The sequence below is a fragment of the Cygnus olor genome, chromosome 27 (assembly GCF_009769625.2).
Source record: "Cygnus olor isolate bCygOlo1 chromosome 27, bCygOlo1.pri.v2, whole genome shotgun sequence".
Taxonomy (NCBI): Eukaryota; Metazoa; Chordata; class Aves; order Anseriformes; family Anatidae; genus Cygnus; species Cygnus olor.
Genome location: NC_049195.1, coordinates 1,429,968 through 1,447,031, shown reverse-complemented (window position 1 = coordinate 1,447,031; position 17,064 = coordinate 1,429,968). Strand labels below are relative to the sequence as shown.

Below are 17,064 nucleotides of genomic sequence, written 5' to 3'. Positions count from 1 at the left end.
CTTCCAGGGGGGACACAAAAGCCAAAAGCTGCCTTGCAGCAGTGAGAACACTATGCAAACATGGTGTTGGAAATAACACAGCAGGGTGAACATTGTTTGGGAAAACCCAGTGCCCTCAGAGAGGAGGTTGGGGGGCTCCCCGCCACAGCCCCACTCCCAGTCCGAGGTTTGAGCTGTGGAGGGAAGCCCCAGCCCCACAGGAGCCCCGTGGCTCGTGATGGGACACAGGCCGGCTTTGTTCCCTAAATTCCCATAGTGGAGAGGCCGTGGAGCAAGTCAGCATCGCTGCTTTTCCTTCTTTCTGCCAGGAGGTTGTAACGACGCTCACAGGGCGGCAAGGCTGGGCGGGAAGGAAACACCAAGGAGGGTTTCAGCTTGTGCTTGGGAGTCCGGAGCTAGGGAAAAGCAGGGGTTTGGCTTCAGACGTGACTCTCGTGCTCTCTACGTGGACAGGCACTCACCGACAGGGCCGACGCGGGCACAGCCTCGTCCGCATGCTGGCATCGCCGTGACGCGGTGCGGGGGGAGCGGGGCGGCCGCCACGACGGTGCCTCTGACAGAAGTGAATCGGCAGCGTGTGTTCATCCCAAAGTAGCACTTAGTGAGTGAAGTTTGCTCAGTTTTAAATAACAACGGAAGCTTCCCCAAGGCTCTTTTTTCTTCTCCGTTCTCGGGTGCGGTGCGGCGGGGGCTTCCCCAGCAGTGTGAAATTTCGCTGCTCTTCACCAGGCAGCAAACGTGTGAGACCGTGGCACCAGGAGAAGGGGACTGGAGGGGGCTCTCCAGCCTGGGGGGGGAAGATTGCAATCCAGGAAGGAAAGGGCCCTAGCCCCACCACCTCGGCCTCTCCTTCGGGGAGAGCAATCCTCCGGCATCCCGCTCGATCCCATCACCCCAGCGGAAAGCTGTGCCATGGGCGAAGCCAGCGCCAATCCAGCGGAGCTTGAAACAAAAGGTTAACAATAATAATAATAATTTAAAAAAAAAAAAAAGACGACGACAAAACACCCTTTTCTTTCTCAAAACCAAGCGTATCCGGGCTGCGCCCCACGTTGCACGGAGGCTCTACAAGCAGCGGGGGGGAAAAACAAACCCCGTGCCCAGGAGGGAGGAGGGAGTGCTCGTGGGAGCGGGGAGATGGCAGTGGGTATTTCCCCAAGCGGCAAACAGGGGCCACAATCTTTCGAAAGCTTGGTGGCTGCCTCCGAAGTGGGTGTCGTGGGACGAGGTGCCTCGTGCCGGGAGTACCCTGGGAGCCTCCAGGGTTTTCGGCTGCGCCTCGGCCAGACGCACGACGCAGGAGCCGTCGGGAGGGATGCTCGGCTGCGCCGGCAGTGGGAAGCCTCGGAGGAGACTCAAGATTCGATCTTTTCCTTCTTTTTGCCCTTTTTCAGGAAGGACGGGGTCCGGAATTTCTTCTTCTTCTTGGAGGGTGATTTGGAGGGAGAGCCTTCGGGGGAGACAGGGCTGCTGGTCACCGTCTCGCTCTTCTCCTTGGGGGCATCCACGTCGGGGTTGGCCGGGGTGGTCGTCTGGTCCCCCCCTTTGCCCTGGCTTTCCTCGGTGCTCTGCTCCTCCTCCTTCCCATTCACCACCGCTGGTGGCGGCTCCTTCTCAGTGGCGGAGTCGGCAGGTGCTTGGCCGTCCTCTGCCTTCTTGTCACCTTGGCAAGGGGAAAGGGAGAGATGAGGGCCAGGGCAGCGCTGGCTGACGCTACAGAGAGCTACTGAGGCTGGAAGCCAACTTTAAACCCCCCCTCCCCACACTTTACCAAGGGCAAGAGCAGGATTAGGCCCCTGTAAGCAAAAAGCACTGAGGCCTGATCCCCTCCTGCTATCGGCGCCGCTTCCCTGAGCCTTTCCCCCCCACAGGACAAGCATCAGTGGGGTGGAGAGCCGGGGCAGAGCTGAGCCCTCCTTCCCGGCCTCGCTGCTGGACATAAAAGCGGGCAGCAACCAAAAAAACGAGGCAACCCAAGGCATTTCCTCCTGCAGACCCTGAGCGGGGCGCTGCGGAACAGGCCGCGGAGAGCAAGGTCCCCCCCGAGCGAGCGGGGAGCGCGGCGAGGCACAAGGCCTCCCCGTACTTACTACGGCGACAAGCACTCAGGGGCAGAGGTAACTCCTTGGGTGAAAGCGACACGTGGAGGGAAGAGAAAGGAAGACGTTGCAGACACGGACAGACAGACAGACACCATGAGACACGATGAGACAGCCAGGAGCCGCCCGCCCCCACGCCCCGACCCACGGAAAAACCAACATGCGTTGCGATGCCAGAATGCTGCTGGGGTCGGTGCTTTAGGGGGGAGCAGGGGGTGTCCCCCACCACCCCACAGAGCCACCAGCGGACGCCGAAATCCTCCGGCCGTGATGCTAAAGGGACGCGGTGGGTTCGGTGCCTTCATGGCACGTGTCCCCCCCCAAACGCGGTGACGTTTATATTTGCGTCTCATGGGGGGGTTCTGCTGCAGCCCCTCCTTATCCCCCTGCTTCAGCGGCTGGATGAAGACCCCCTGCTCCTCTCTGCTGGGCTCGCGGGTGCTCGCCCCCCCACTCACCCTCCGAGGGCTTGGTGGGCGACGGGGCCGGGCTCTGCGGTGCGGACACTGGGGGTGATTTTTGGGGGGATCCCTGGCTTTCCTCCACCACCGTGTCCTTCTCGCCTGCAAGCATACAGACAGACTTGCCATCCACCAGGTCTGATAGCTGCAGACCCCAAAAGGAGCTTTGGGATCCGTGAAGCCCCCGTTCCCCTCCCCGGCTCGTACCGTGCAGCCCCAGCTTCTTCCTCTCCACCTCTTGCTTGTACTCCTCCAGCTCCTGGTCCGTGAGCTGGCTGAAGGGGTTCGGGGGCTCCGGCTCGGCGGGGGGCTCCTCTCGGGACGCATCTTTGGCCTCCGCATCCGCCAAGTGACTCTCTGTGGACTGAACACACACACACCCCCCAGAGCGGAGTCACCCCCCCCGGCACGGGGAGGGACCCAGGGCGATGGGGGCGATGGGGACGAGGGCGGCGGGGACATACGGGGCTGCGGCTCGTCTCGGCGATCACGCTGGCCAGCAGCTGCGACTGGGGCCCAGCTGACTTCACGTCCTGCCGGTTTTGCTCCCGGATCTGCAGGCAAGAAGCAGAGAGAGGTAGGGAAATGCTGCTCCTCCACAGCCCCGTGCCCAGGGAAGTCGGAGCACCCCCACCCCCCCCACCCCCCGCACCTTGTTCCTCATCTCCAGCACCTCCTGCGGGTCCGTGTAGAGGGGCACGAACTGGTTTGGGTTCTCGATGCGGATCGCGGTCCCGCTGCTGCCTTTCTCCACCTCGTCTGCTTTCAACCACTGCAGAGATGGAAAACCCCGATAAACACGTGGTGTGGAGAGAGCAAACCCCAATAAATGGGTGTCATGGAGAGGAAACCCTGATAAATGCATGGCATGAGGACAGTAAACCCCAATAAATGCGTATCATGGAGAGGAAACATTGATAAATGCATGGCATCAAGAGAGTAAACCCTAATAAATGCTCGTTGTGGAGAGAAAACCCTGATAAATGCGTGGTGTGGAGAGAACAAACCCTAATAAATGGGTATCATGGTGAGGAAACCCTGATAAATGCATGGTGTGAGGACAGTAAACCCCAATAAATGGGTATCGTGGAGAGGAAACCTTGATAAATGCATGGTGTGGAGAGAGCAAACCCCAATAAATGCATGTTGTGGAGAGCAAGCCTTGATAAACGCATGTCATGAAGAGAGCAAACCCCAATAAATGCATGTTGTGGAGAGCAAGCCTTGATAAACGCATGTCATGAAGAGAGCAAACCCCAATAAATGCATGTTGTGAAGAAACCTCGATAAATGAGTGGTGTGGAGAGAGCAGTCCCCAATAAATGCATATTATGGAAAGCAAACCCCAATAAAGCCCATGGCACTGGGTGCTGGAGGTGGACTTCGAAAACAAAAATTACTCTGGAGCAAATAAAGGAATTAACCAAAGTCAGTAACTTCAGCATTTCCCACTCGTGGAGGACCCCTAGGGGTTCAAGCACACCAAATTTTGATGCAATCAATGCTCCAAGCACCTCCTGCCTCCCTTTTTTTTTGGTGCTTCCCCCTGGAACACGAAGCCAGGACTATTCCCAAACAACCCCCGGCCCCAGACCGTCGTCTTTGTCCTCTGGCTGCCGGCGCTGCCCTGCTGCTCCTCGGCCACGTTGACTCGCAGGTAGGTGTTGGGGGTGTTGAGCCACCGCGTCTTCTCCTTCTGCTGCTTCTGCGCGTGGTGCCGCAGCGCGGGGACAGGGGTGGCCTCCTCCTCGAAGACGAAGGCCGTCACCGTGGCAGGGATCAGCACGTCGCTTTTGGGTTTGCTCTTCTCCTGCACGAAGGGGTAGCGGTAGGTGTAGCCGGTGCGGTAACCCTGCAAAGCAAAATGGTGTCAAAGGAGGTGTTTTTTTGGGGGGGGGTTAGGGCATTTCTGCTGGTGGGGGGCGAGGGGAGGCGGCGTGCTCCCGCGGTGCTCACCAGGTTGTCCAGCATCCTCATGAGGGCTTCGAATTCGTGCTCGCCCAAGCGGCTCTTCTGCATGGGCCCGAAGGTGCTGCCGGCCCAGCGCACCGAGCCCACCTCGTGGGGCCGGTGCTTGGCGCGCTCCAGCACGATGAGGTTCTCGGCGCCGCCCGCACTCGCCAGCGCCGACACCTGCAGGGGGACGCGGGGAGAGGCTGCAGGGAGCAGCTGGGGGGGGGCGCAGCACTGAGCATGTCCACGGGATGGGACCGAGTGCTGGTGGCTGAGACCGTGCACAGCTCGGTGCATGGACCGAGGGCTTTGTGCCAGTCACAGAGACTGTGCACAGCTCGGTGCGTGGTCCCAGGGCATTGCACCAGTGACAGGGACCATGCACAGCTCAGTGCATGGACCGTGGGCACCCCACTGAACATAGAGACCACGCACAGCTCAGTGCAAGGACCAAGGGCATTGCACCAGTGACAGGGACACGGCACAGCTCAGTGCATGGTCCCAGGACATTGCACCAATCACAGAGACCGTGCACAGCTCAGTGCATGGACCAAGGGCCCCACGCTGGCAGCAAAGAGCTCACACAGTGCACACTCTGCAAGCACCACGCTGGACACCGAGACCTGGCACAGCTCAGTGCATGGTCCTGGAGCCCTGTGGTTGCAGCAGAGGCCACGCACAGCACAGTGCATGAATCAGCAGCACCATGCTGGCAGCAAAGAGCCAGCACAGCTCAGTGCACGGTCTCAGCACCTCGCACTGCACCAGGACACCCGACACAGCTCCGTGCACGGTCCCAGGGCCCCGCAGCAGCAGCAGGGGCTGTGCCCAGCTCAGTGCCCACCCTGGGGACCATCTCTCACCTGCACCTCGCAGGCTGCCTGCAGGTGGAAGATGCTGTAGAAAGCCTCCTCGGCAGTGTCGCCCAGCGCCAGCACCCCGTGGTTGCGCAGCACCAGGATCTGCAGCACCGGGCACAGGGGATCAGTGGGGTGGCAGGGGTCAGGGAAGGGGGCCAAAAAACACACAAACAAAAAAACCAACAAACCCACCTTGCAGGTGGGGCCGAGGCACTTCTGCAGCTCGACCCGGTCGGCCTCGTCCTCCACCTCCCCGCGGAAGTCGAAGTAGGCGATGTCCCCCAGGAGCAGGGCGGCGCGGGAGATGGGCAGCACGCCGCAGCGCATGGCCGACACCTGGGGCACAGCGGGCATGGCACGGCACGGCACGGCACTGAATGGCACGGCACAACACAGCACGGTGCCCCCAGACCCCCCCTTACCGCCGCGGTGGCCGGCGTGTGCAGGCGGACGATGCAGCGAGTGTCGGGGCGGGCGGCGTAGATGGCGGCGTGCAAGCTGAAGGCACGGGCATCGGGGGAGAAGCCGGTGTTGCCCTGCTCCACCACGTCCCCCAGCACGTTCACCTTGATCTGCAGCGGGGATACGGTGGCTCAGAGCCTGTCACGGCCCTGTCCCCACCCCAACGCCCCCCCCGGGGGGCTGGGGACACGCTCACCAGGCTGGCCGCCGTCACCTCGCTGCACGCCAGCCCCTGCGGGGCCACCAAGAAATGCTCCTGCTCCTTGCTCACCCGCAGCTGCATGGGGAAAAAAAAGAAATGCAGGGAAATAAAATTTTAAAAAATAATAAAATGGGGTGTATTTTGCACGGGGGGGGGGCAGCGCTCACCGTGACGGAGGCGTCCCCCAGCTGCGCCCAGCCATAGAGGTCGAGCAGGCGATGGATGCTGCCCACTTTGCAGCGCATCAGCCGCTCGCCCTTGGCCAGGGCCGGCGCGTCGGGGCCATGCAGGTCGTTGATGGGTGTCACGGAGGCCAGCCCTGGGCAGGGACAGCAGGTGACAACAAGGGGACAACGTCATTTGTTTTTTTTTTCCCCAACCCCCAGCACCATTTCCCAGCTTTTCTACAAGAAAAAACAACCATTAGGGAGCGTTTTCTCCCCTAAAATCCCACAAACTAAATAAAAACCTTCAAGAATGCCAAATGGGTTTCATTTTCCCCAAAAAGCTTTCCTGCCTCCCTGCCCCACGCGCAGCCGTACCCATGGGCGAGGTGGGGAGGACAGCGGGGGATGTGGTGGCCATGAAGTCTGCGATCTGCCGCAGGGCCCAGACGTGGGACGAGTTGTTCCCCTTCTTCATCTGCTCCTGGATGAGGCTCTCCAGCTCCTCCCTAAAAGACTGCAGTGCCCCGGCCCCGCCGGCATCATGGTCCCCAGGGGAAGGGACACCAGTGCCCAAAAAGGGACCGGCTGGTGGCACCGGGGTGGGGACACCACCGGGTGGGTGATAGCAGTGCCATCGGCTTGGTGGAAGTGGTACCACCGGCATGGTGGCATGGTGACGGTGGCACAACAGGCTTGGTGGCATGGTGACAGTGGCACCAAGGGCTTAGAGGCGGCACCACGGACTTGGTGTCATGGTGACGGTGGCACCAAGGGCTTAGTGGCATGGTGACGGTAACACTACGAACTTGGTGGAAATGGCCCCAGCAGCTCAGTGCCATGACAGCGGTGGCACCACCAGCTAGGCAGCGGCACCGTGGTGACGGTGGCATCACCAGTGCGGTGCCAGCGACCCCACCGGCTTGGTGGCACGGTGCCACCAGCCCCACAAGCTTGGTGGCAGCGATGTCACCATTGTGGTGGCACCAGCAGACGGGTGGGGACATGCCCTGAGCCATCATGGGGTGGCAGTCGCTTTTGGGGCAGGGGGGACGGATGAGGACACAGAGGGGTGGATGGGGACAGGGGGTACAGATGGGGACCCAGGGACACGGCCACTCACTGGGCTCTGTAGGATCATGGTGACCCGCTTCTTCTGCTCCATCATGTTGAAGTCCTGCCTCAGGTCAGCCGCCATGTTGCGCTCCCGCAGGTATTCGGGGTCCCCCTCGGTGAAGCGGTCGAAATATCGGGGTCCCGGGGCGGGGGGCGAGGGCAGGGGCTCGGGGCTGGCGGCCGTGCTCATCCTGGCGGCCCTGCGGACAATTTTGGGTCCCCAAACCCCACCCAAATCACCCCCCACATCCCAGCCCCGCAGCCCCCCCAGAAGGCTTCCCCACGGCGAGCACTTCCCAAAATAGGGGCTGTGAAGAAATGGGGTGAGAACAGCCCCCGCCTGCGCCCCGCTGATAAGCCCCCGGTGGTCCCCGCCCTGCCGGCACCGCACCGGGCCCTCGGTGTGACGGGGACACCGGGGGGGGGCCGTGTGAGAATGGGCAGCTCAGTGCACCCGTGGGAGCCACGGCACCAAATGGAGCCCCCAAGCCCCCGCAGCACCCACCCTTTTATTTTATTTATTTATTTTGGGGGGGGGGGGCACAAAAAAGGGGAGATGGCAGCAGGTGGGTGACCGCAGAGCCCAAACCACCAGCACTGCATCCCCCCCCAGCACCTCGCTGCTGTGTTTTAAAGGAGATATTTTGGCACCCACGCACCCCACCCAAAAAAAAAAAAAAAATACAAAGCATCGCCCACGCCAAGCATCGACGTGTGCCTGCTGCCCAAAGCCAGGCTGCTGCGTGCACCCCCAAATCCTGGGGGGGCCGTTATCCCCCCCCCCAAATCCGGGGGGGGGGGGCGTTATCCCCCTCTAAAAGGTGTTTTTAGCCAAGCCTGCTGCCCCCACGCAACCCCCCCACGCCACCAACCTGCAGCAAACCTCCACCAGGAGCCGCTCCTAAGCTGAAAATCCTGGGGGGGGCCCTCGGTGGCCCCCACCCCAGCGCAGAGGGGGGGTCGCAGGGGGGTGGCGAGCAGCAGCTCCAAGCTCCTGGGTCCCCCAGAAATCCTCCTGGGCATCCACGCGCGATTGTGGCCACTGGGTAGGAGGGGGCAGAAACGCATCATTTGCTACGGGGGGGGGGGGGAAATGGGGCTGGGCCCCCCCGCAGCATCGCCCCCGCCCGCGCCGCACCCAGCGCCGCTGCGGCAGCCGCAGAGCCCTGCGCTGGGGATGGCGGATGGGGGGGGGGGGTGTTGGAAAATAGGTGATTCCCGGGGGGGGGCACAGCCCCGTAACCCCCCCCCCCCCCATCATCGCCAGGGGATGGATGGGGATGGGGGGGGCATCCCCAGGTTGTGCAGGAGGATGGGGGTGGGGGCAGGCCTGCCCCCCGCCCCTTGCTGTATCCGTACGCATCCAGACAAAAGAAATGAGAAAATTGGGAGGGGGGGGAGAGGGGCGAGGCAAACGCAGGTGCCCGCCACCCCACTGCAGGTGGACCCCCCAGCACCACCGCTGCTTCCCCCCCACCCCCTTATTTTGGGCCCAAATCCCCTCTCCCACAGCATCCCCCCCAAGCGACCCCCCCTTCCGTTCCCTTGGGGGGGGGGGCAAAGCAGGTGCACAACACCCCAAATCCCCCACACACACCCCAAATCCGGGATGCAGGGGGCTGCCGCGCCTCACCCACCTCTTCAGAGCATCCTCCCACGGGTGACAGCCCCGGATGGGGGGGGGCCCCTTCCCTCCCCCCCGCGCCCCCACGCCCGCGGTCCCCTCTCGCCAGCCTCCAGCGCCACCAGCGATGACAAAGGCCACCTCCCTGCGCCAGCCGAGCTCCCTCTGCTGCCACAACCCCAAAATGGCCCTGGGGAAGGTGGGGGGGGGGCCTGGGAGGGGAGGACCCACGCCGGAAAACTCAATTTTTGCAATAAAACAGCTGGGGGGGGTGAGGAGTGGGGGGGGGGGCGGGGGGGTAAGGAGACAAAGCCAGGCTTTTGCCACCCCAAAAAAAGTCAGGTTTTATTTGGAGATTAATTGGAGGGGCTTGTTAACGAGCCCTGCTACCTGAGCACGGTGCTAATTCCTAGTTATATTTTAATGAGCAATTACACCTGTCGCCCCCCCGCCCCAGCAGCACTCTGGGGACACCAACACCCCGCCGCACACGGGGGCAGCTCGGGGGGGTCAGATCCATCCCGGCTCTGGGACCCCAAAATCTGTGCAGGGACATCGCCACGTCCCACGCAGGTCACAGGACACCCTCTCAGGGCACCATCCTCTGCAGCACACCCCCAGATTTATATTTTAGGGGTTGGCTGGAAGCACCTTAAAAAGAAAAAAAATATTTAAAAAATATATTTTTTTTCCATTATTTTGGAGCAACTGGAATATTTTGGGGGAGGGGTAAAGGCTGATTTTAAGCAAATCCTTATTTCTGTAGACAGAAATTGGATGTTTCTAAAAGAAACACGAGTGGGGGGCTCCCTGTAAGCCCCCGTGGGTGCTGCCACCCCCTCACCATGGGACACCCACCTTTGGGGGACCCCAAAACCATCACCCCCCCCCAATTTCTTCCCATGGCCCAACTCACCAGCTCCCCACTCTGCCGCGACGGTCCTGGGCAGGTTTGGGGCATGGGGGTACCCCACAGACACGGGGAGGCAGAGAGGGGCCAGTCCGCCCCCAGCAGCACCCCCCCACTGTCACCCATCACCTGCGCCACTCCGTCCTCCTGCTGCTGGGGGCCACCGGGGTAACAGGGTGAAAAGGCAAAGAAACAGGAAAAAAGGACAAAAAAAGTGAAGCTTGGACAGGGGAAAGAAAACTACAGGCACACCCCCAAAATTAGAATCCTTGCAAAAATTTAAGGATTTTCATCCAGAAGTAGTAACTGGGGGATTTGGGGATGTTTTTGTGTGGGTTAGGCTGCCCAGAGCAACCCCAAAGCCACCTGCTAAATGAAAAACCCCCAAAAGCCAATTTTAAATAAAACCCAATTTTAAGCGAAGCCCCCCCCCCAAAAAAAAAGCCACCCTCAAATGAAACCCCAAAAAAGCCACTTTTAAACCCACTCGCTCCCCAAAACCCTAAAAATTAACCCCCCCAGCTGCACTCCTGAAGCCACCCCCACAGATTTGGGGGGGGGGAGGGGGAGGTCCCACCTGCAGGCCCCCCGTGTCCTGCAGGACCCCACGCAACAGGCGGATGTACTCGGCGGCGGCCTTGAGCGTGTCCACCTTGCTAGGCTTGCGGTCGCGGGGCACGAGGGGCACAAGGGCTTTGAGCGCCGAGAACCCACTGTTGAGGTTTTTGATCTATACGGGGGGGAAAAAAATGGGGGGGGTGACCCCCCCCTTTTTATTTTTTGGGGTTCCCCTTCGGGTGGAAAAGCACAACCCCATTCCTCAGCGTCCACGAGCATCACCGCTCCATTGGGATCAATCTGGTTTGAATTTTAGGGTGAGGGATGAGGTTTTTTGGGGGGGGGGTCCTCACCCGCTCACGCTCCTTGGCGTTGGCCACCCGCCGCCGCTCCAGCACCCCCGCCAGGTCCCCCTCTGCCTCGTAGCCCCCCGTGGGGCCGCGGCGCAGGCGGGCGATGGGGGCCACGCATGGCAGGGGGCCGTGGCGCTGGCTCAGCACCGTGCCCAGCACCTCAGGGGGTGGTGTGGCCAGCAGGACCCCCGGCACCCCTGCTGCCCCGCTCTGCTCCCCCATAACCAGGGAAAAGAGGAACCGGTGCCTGCACCCAACACACAACACAATCACCTACTGAAAATACCCACAAAAGGCCCAAAATTCCCTTAAATACACACCCTGCCTAACGGGTTGCACCTGGTGCCCAGCTGGGGCTAACGAGTGGGGCGGGGGAGCTGCTTTGCCCGAATTAATACTGGTTTTGGGACTGTCCAAGCTCATCCCTCGGCCCTAAAGTCTCCTGTTAAATGGGGAGAGGCCACAAGGCTCCAGTATTTGGGGGCTTTACGTCTGGGGGCTCTCTCACAAGCAGGGGGTGGGTGGGGGTGTCACTGGAGAAAACGTCCGGGGTTTGTTGGTGTCCCTGCAAAACCCCAAACCCTAAAACCTTGGAGTTGTGCAGCGTGACCCCAAAATCCCCTCCTAAAACGCCCCCGGGGGCACTGGGGCCTTGTGGTGGATGAGCCCCGATGCGCCAGGGATGGGCAGCCACTGCCCAGAAGGGAGGAATGGGGTTTTTGGAGGTCTCGTGTCCCCAAAAATGCAGGAATAGGGTTTTTTATTTTTAGGGGTGGCAATAAAAATGTGCGTTGTGTGATGGCTGGGAGGCAGGTCTCGGTAGATGGCAGTGTTGGTCCTCGCAGCCTCCTCCTGAACTGCTGGAAAATCCCATTTGGGGTGAGCCCACACCATCCCAGGGGACAGAAATCCCCAAACCCAAACGCGTCAGTGGGGATGGGGCTTCGAGCCCCCAGATCTCCCCTGCTGGTGCAGGCATGGGGAGGTTTTGGGGTATGCTTGTGCCATGGGATGCCCCAGGGACACGAGGGGACCGAGGATGGGGTGGGGGACGATGCTGCAAGACTCACTCCACTGGGAAGTCCACGTTTATTAGGGCTCGGGATTATTAGGGGTCATTTATTAGGGGTCACAGTTATTGGGGCCATGGCTATAGAGGGGTTATGGCTACTGGGAGTAATGGTTTGGAGGGACACAGCTATTTGGGGTCATGGATATTGGGGTCATAGTTATTGGGGTCACAGTTAACAGGCGTGACGGTTACTAGGAGTCACATTTATTAGGAGGCAAGGTTAGTAGGGAATTGTTTATTGGGGTCGTGGTTATTAGGGGTCACTTCTTAAGGGTCACAGTTATTGGGGCCATGGGTATAGGAGGGTCAGGGTTATTGGGGGGTCAGGATTATTGGGGGCCATGGTTATAGGGGGGTCATGGTTTTGGGGGGTCAGGGTTTGGGGGGGTCACAGTTATTGGGGGTTATGTGGATATTGGGGGTCATGGATATAGGGGGTCATGGATATTGGGGGTCAGGGTTACTGGGGGCCATGGTTATAAGGGGGTCATGGTTTTGAGGGAGTCACCGTTATTAAGAGTCACAGTTAGTAGGGGTGATATTATTGGGGTCATGGTTCTCAGGGGGTCAAAGTTATTAGGGGTCACAGTTATTAGGGGTTGCAGTTCTTGGGGGACATGATTATTAGGGGACATTGGTTTTAGGGGCTTATTGGGGTCACAGATGTTGGGGACATACTTATTAGCAGCCACCGCTATTGGGAGCCCTGGTTATTGGGGCTCACTCCCAACAAGGGGCAACCTCGAGTGACCAGGACGGGGCTCCCCCCACCCTGGAGAGCTCAGCCCCCAAAAAATAAAGGGTCCTGAACAATCCCTGGCCTGCAGCTTGCTTGGAAAGCTGTCAGACCCCATAAGGGAGCCAGCCTCAGGTCTCTTGTCCCCAGGGCCACCACACCCCCAGCACCACGTCCGTCCTGCCGGCCCCGCTGCCCGCCGGGGGCTGACATTTGCTGTTATCACGAGACTGGAAAATTACCCGGAGGTTTCTAATTACCCTCGCCAGGAAGGTCAGCAGAAGGGGGAAGGTGAGCGCCGGGGCTGTATCCTGCAGCGGGGCAGCTGCTGACACACGATTAGCACCATCTGCCCTGGCACGGCCCCAAACGCTGCCCAAGGGAGGGCAGAGCCCATCGGGGAGGAGCCCGAACCCCACCCCACAGGGGTGCTGGATCCTGAGGGAGCCTCAGCCTCGTGCTGGCCCCGTGGTGCCCGGGGGCTGCGGTCCGGATCCTGCCTCGTGCTCGTCCTTTGGGAGCCGGGGCTGCTGCGTCCCCATCCGGCCTCCACCCGAGCCTCAGTGCCACGTGGCCTCCGTTCCCTTGTGCCTTCGGGTTGAAAATGCCTCCATCAAGCCATCGGAGGGGGGCTTTGTGAGCCGGGGGCTGACAAAATCCCCTTAACAGCCCCTTTGGGAGGTCGGTGGCATGTCCCAGCATGGTGCGGAGGTGAAAATCCCCCCGGGACCCAATGGGGCTGGGCTGCGCCCTCCTCCCTGCTCACTCAGGGCAGCACGGCCAGTCGTGGTGTGGCCTCATCTGCTCCCGGAGCCTTGTGCAAAATCTTTATGATGGTGTAAATGCTGCTCCTCTGCCTCCGCACCTACACGCGGGGAGCTAACCCCATCAGCATCTCCCCTGAGGTCAGCATCCCCCTGGGGTCCCTTTGGGGACCGTTTGGGGACCAGCTGCAGTCATGCCCAGCTTTGGCTCATTTGCAACATGACATCGGGGTGCATTTTTCCCAGGGTAGGAGCCTGGAAGTCACTTTTCCAATTTTTTTTCAGCACAGCGATGAGAGCCCCGATGCAGCCCCCAGCCTTTCCTGACTCCGCCGCTCGTGGATTTGCAGGAGCAGCTCCCGGGAGAACCCCCCTGAGCTCTCAGACGTGCTTTGTCCAGCAATTTTGCTCATGCTGAGCAGCTCCACGAGCAGAAATCCCCAAATTTCTCCAACATCCCACACTTCAGACCCCTTGCACACGGCAGCCCCAATTCCTCACCCATGGGCAGCTCTGGTCCCCAGGAGCAGGGGAAATTCAGGTGGCAATAAGGCGAACCACATCGACTTTATCAACTCGTGCAGGCAAAGCCTGCTGACATAAAGGGCTTTTTCCTGCCATCACAGCAATAAAGCCACCACCGTAGGTGCCACGGTGATAAACCGTATCAGCAGCCCCACAGCACCTTATCTCAGCCCCATAGGGCCCAGCTCCAGGAAGAGCCGCGGAGTTCCCATCCTGGCCAAGGTTCCTGCTGCAGGAGCTGCTCGGGGCAGAAATCTGAACAGGGATTCATGCGGGGAAGCCCATGGCTGGCTTTGGGGGAGCCGTCAGCCGCGCAGGCTCAGGTTTGGGGCTGGCTCCCAGCGCAGCACCCAGTCCCCAGCCACCCACCAATGCTGGGTCCTGTGCAGGATCGGTCCCAGCCACGCAGCCCCAAACGCTCAAGTTGTCCCTGAGTGAGCCGGCGGGGACAGTAATGGGGTTTGTCGGGCACGGGGACAGTGGGGATTAAGTGGGGTGGGGGCAGTGGGGGACACTTTAGGGTCGCTCAGTTCCTCGTGACCCAGCTTTTTGTGTGACGGAGGGAGGTGAAACGCAGCCCGTAAAATAAAATCCATGCTGGGACCATGCAAGGAGGCAAAAATCCATGGGCATGTGCTGGGAAAGTGGGTCCTGCCCCTGCAGCCACGCTCCCCAATCACGTTTTGCTTTTCCTCGATGCTTGCCGTGCAGACGTGCCAGGAGCGGCACTGTCACGCCGCCAGCGCCCAGGACTTGGTTCCAGCTCCTCCGCAGCAGCAGCGGGGCCCAAACAAAGGCGGCTCTGTCCTCCCCTGCGGGAAGAAGCATTTCTGTGTCAGCGAACTAAAAGCCACGCTCAGGAGGGGCACTTTGGCTTTCCCCTCCTCCTGCACAGTGATCTGGGGGAGATAAAAGGGTTTTCTGTAATGCGAAAGCGTTGCCAAAAAGCCCCAGTGGGAGTTGGGTCTGCTCGGGGGGAGGTGGAGCGGCTGCGGAGAGCACGGCGGGGTTGTGCTGGGTGCTGCTGCCAGCAGGGCTGTCCCCAGGGGCCACATGGGGTGGGGTGGGATGGGGATGGGATGGGGATGGGATGGGATGGGGATGGGGATGGGATGGGGACTGGGATGGGGATGGGGACGGGGACGGGGACGGGGACAGGGACGGGGATGGGGATGGGGATGGGGATGGGGACGGGGATGGAAACAGGAACAGGGTAGGGGATGGGGATGAATGGGGACAGGATGGGGATGAGGTTGGATGGGGTTGGGGATGAGGACAGGGATGGGGATGGATGAGGATGGGGGTGAGGATGAGGATGGAAATAGGGCTGGGGATGAGGATGGAAGGGGACAAGATGGGGATGAGGACAGGGAAAGGGATGGGATGAGGATGAGGATGGGGACAGGATGGGGATGGGGACAGGAACAGGGATGGGGACAGGGACAAGGATAGGGAAGGGGATGGGATGGATGAGGATGAAGTTGGGGACAGGGACAGGAATGGGGATGGATGAGGATAGAGATGGGGATGGGGATGGGGATGGGGATGGGGATGGGGATGGGGATGGGGATGGGGATGGGGATGGGGATGGGGATGGAGATGGATGGGGCTCAGCTCTGCTGCACTCTCCCCAGCCAGCGCCTCACCTTACAAAGGGAAGGTGCCGGGCCCAGAGCAGGGACCGAGCTCTGGGGCTGGCTTTAAACTTTGCCATGTCTGGGTGGTGCCCGAGCCCACCCGCAGCTCCTGCTTCCCCAGCAATGAGCCTGTGATGGGGAAACCTCAGACAAGAAACAATCCCCATCCCTTCTCTGGCTGCAACATCAGATCTGCAATTGCACCACAGGGTGGGCATCACCTTTGGGACACCCGAAAAGGTGATTTCTGGATCCCTTGAGCACCACCATACTCCTGCCTCCCTCCTCCTGCTGCACCATGAGCAGGTGCCGGGGGGGTCCTGCAGCACCGTGGGGACGTCCCCAGTGGGAACAGGAAGAAAAGAGGCCACGAGGCTGGGAGATGCGGGGAGCACAGCACGCTGGCTGCCTCCCCTCCTCCCCAAAGGCATTTTCTGCCTTGCCCTTCCCTCTGCATGGCCGGGCAGGAAAATCACGCTGCTCGCTGCACGCTTGGGTTACTGCTGGGAGCGATTTCTTCCACTCGGCTGTGGTGGCCGGTGCTGCCCTCCCTCCCGCCTCGTTAATCCCTGTTGGATAGAATTAAGGAGCGCATCAGCCCTAAACCTCTTTGCTCGCCAGCTCCTCTTCCGGGAGCGCGGAGCGGGGCCGTGCATGCCCGCGGTCACGTAGGGACGGAGCACGGGGCTGCGGGCTGGGGACGGCTGCTGCGACTGCTCTGTCCTCCCCTGGCACCCCAGCATCTCCCCCTACCTGAATCCCACCCGAAAAGCCCCCCCGAGAAGCTGAGGAGCTGTCGTGGAGCGGCGCAGGGCGTTCTTGTGAGAGCCGCATGGGCGGACGTGTGCCCTTGCCCCGCACGCACACGTGCACACATGCACACGTGCAAACCCCGTCTCCCAGCTGCTGCATCACCTGCAGGGTGTTAGCAGGATCCAGGCTGCCCCGGCATGGTTTGGGGCTCACCCTACAAATATCCCCTTGCAAATACATATTGCAAAAAAAAATAAAATAAAAGGGAGAGGACCAATCAGTAAAACCACACCAAAAATCAGGGCAGCCTGCAATGTCACCGCACTGTCCCCGCTGCCACGGGGCTGGCCAGTGACACAGCCTCTATTTCTGGCCGTGCAAACAGGTGTGACACCCGGTGACCCACTCGATGCGGCCGCTGTGACAATGACGCCCAGCCCACGAGCCACCGGCATGCCCGCCAAAAGCCCCCGGGGGACCGGGCATCCCCAGGCGACCCTGTCCTGGAGAGCCGCGTCCCTGCGCCGGCAACACCCAGGCAGGATTTGGGGCATGCAGCAGGAGCTGCCCCGAGCTGCTCCCCAGCTCCATCACCCCCTCTCCATTATTTTGCGTGGGATTAAAGCCATGGCTGCTAAAATCCTGTATTTATCCCCACGGTGCCCAGCCAATGACCTGGGCGCTGGCGCGCAGAGCTGGGGATCAGAGATGATAAAGCTGCCTCTTGCCCCCTGCTCCCCGCAAAGCAAAAGGCGCCCGGTGCCACCGCGCAGGGGGGCACGATGGCGGCGGCGAGCGGGAAGGGCTGCGCACAG

The 17,064-nt window shown here is 60.8% G+C and overlaps 2 protein-coding genes and 1 long non-coding RNA gene across 6 annotated transcripts; 1 reads left to right on the top strand and 2 right to left on the bottom strand.

The window, feature by feature from the left end:
• Positions 1 to 998: 998 nt before the first annotated feature.
• ADD2 (adducin 2) lies at positions 999 to 9,161 on the bottom strand. Of its 2 annotated transcripts, none has more exons than XM_040538453.1 (16): positions 8,955 to 9,161; positions 8,190 to 8,359; positions 7,325 to 7,517; positions 6,580 to 6,718; positions 6,205 to 6,356; positions 6,032 to 6,112; positions 5,796 to 5,945; positions 5,566 to 5,709; positions 5,377 to 5,475; positions 4,517 to 4,693; positions 4,155 to 4,412; positions 3,213 to 3,332; positions 3,025 to 3,114; positions 2,768 to 2,924; positions 2,558 to 2,662; positions 999 to 1,663 (listed from the first exon to the last, which is right to left on the bottom strand). In XM_040538453.1, the coding sequence occupies exons 3-16, from the start codon at positions 7,505 to 7,507 to the stop codon at positions 1,356 to 1,358; spliced, it is 2,163 nt and encodes a 720-aa protein (XP_040394387.1). In that variant the 5' UTR covers positions 7,508 to 7,517; positions 8,190 to 8,359; positions 8,955 to 9,161; the 3' UTR covers positions 999 to 1,355. The 2 variants fall into 2 exon arrangements, with proteins under 2 accessions (XP_040394387.1, XP_040394388.1); XM_040538454.1 differs by having other exon boundaries at positions 7,325 to 7,508.
• A 98-nt stretch (positions 9,162 to 9,259) lies between these two features.
• Positions 9,260 to 11,162, bottom strand: FIGLA (folliculogenesis specific bHLH transcription factor). Of its 3 annotated transcripts, none has more exons than XM_040538450.1 (4): positions 10,763 to 11,160; positions 10,429 to 10,581; positions 9,858 to 10,004; positions 9,260 to 9,592 (listed from the first exon to the last, which is right to left on the bottom strand). In XM_040538450.1, exons 1-4 carry the CDS (start codon positions 10,982 to 10,984, stop codon positions 9,572 to 9,574), a joined length of 543 nt encoding a protein of 180 aa, XP_040394384.1. In that variant the 5' UTR covers positions 10,985 to 11,160; the 3' UTR covers positions 9,260 to 9,571. The 3 variants fall into 3 exon arrangements, with proteins under 3 accessions (XP_040394384.1, XP_040394385.1, XP_040394386.1); XM_040538451.1 differs by having other exon boundaries at positions 9,858 to 10,001; positions 10,763 to 11,156; XM_040538452.1 differs by lacking the exon at positions 9,858 to 10,004 and having other exon boundaries at positions 10,763 to 11,162.
• On the top strand, positions 10,769 to 14,927 carry LOC121060552. The gene is made up of 3 exons (XR_005814861.1): positions 10,769 to 11,641; positions 12,721 to 12,861; positions 13,620 to 14,927. It is a non-coding gene; the product is annotated as an uncharacterized LOC121060552 (long non-coding RNA).
• The last annotated feature ends 2,137 nt before the right edge of the window (positions 14,928 to 17,064 follow it).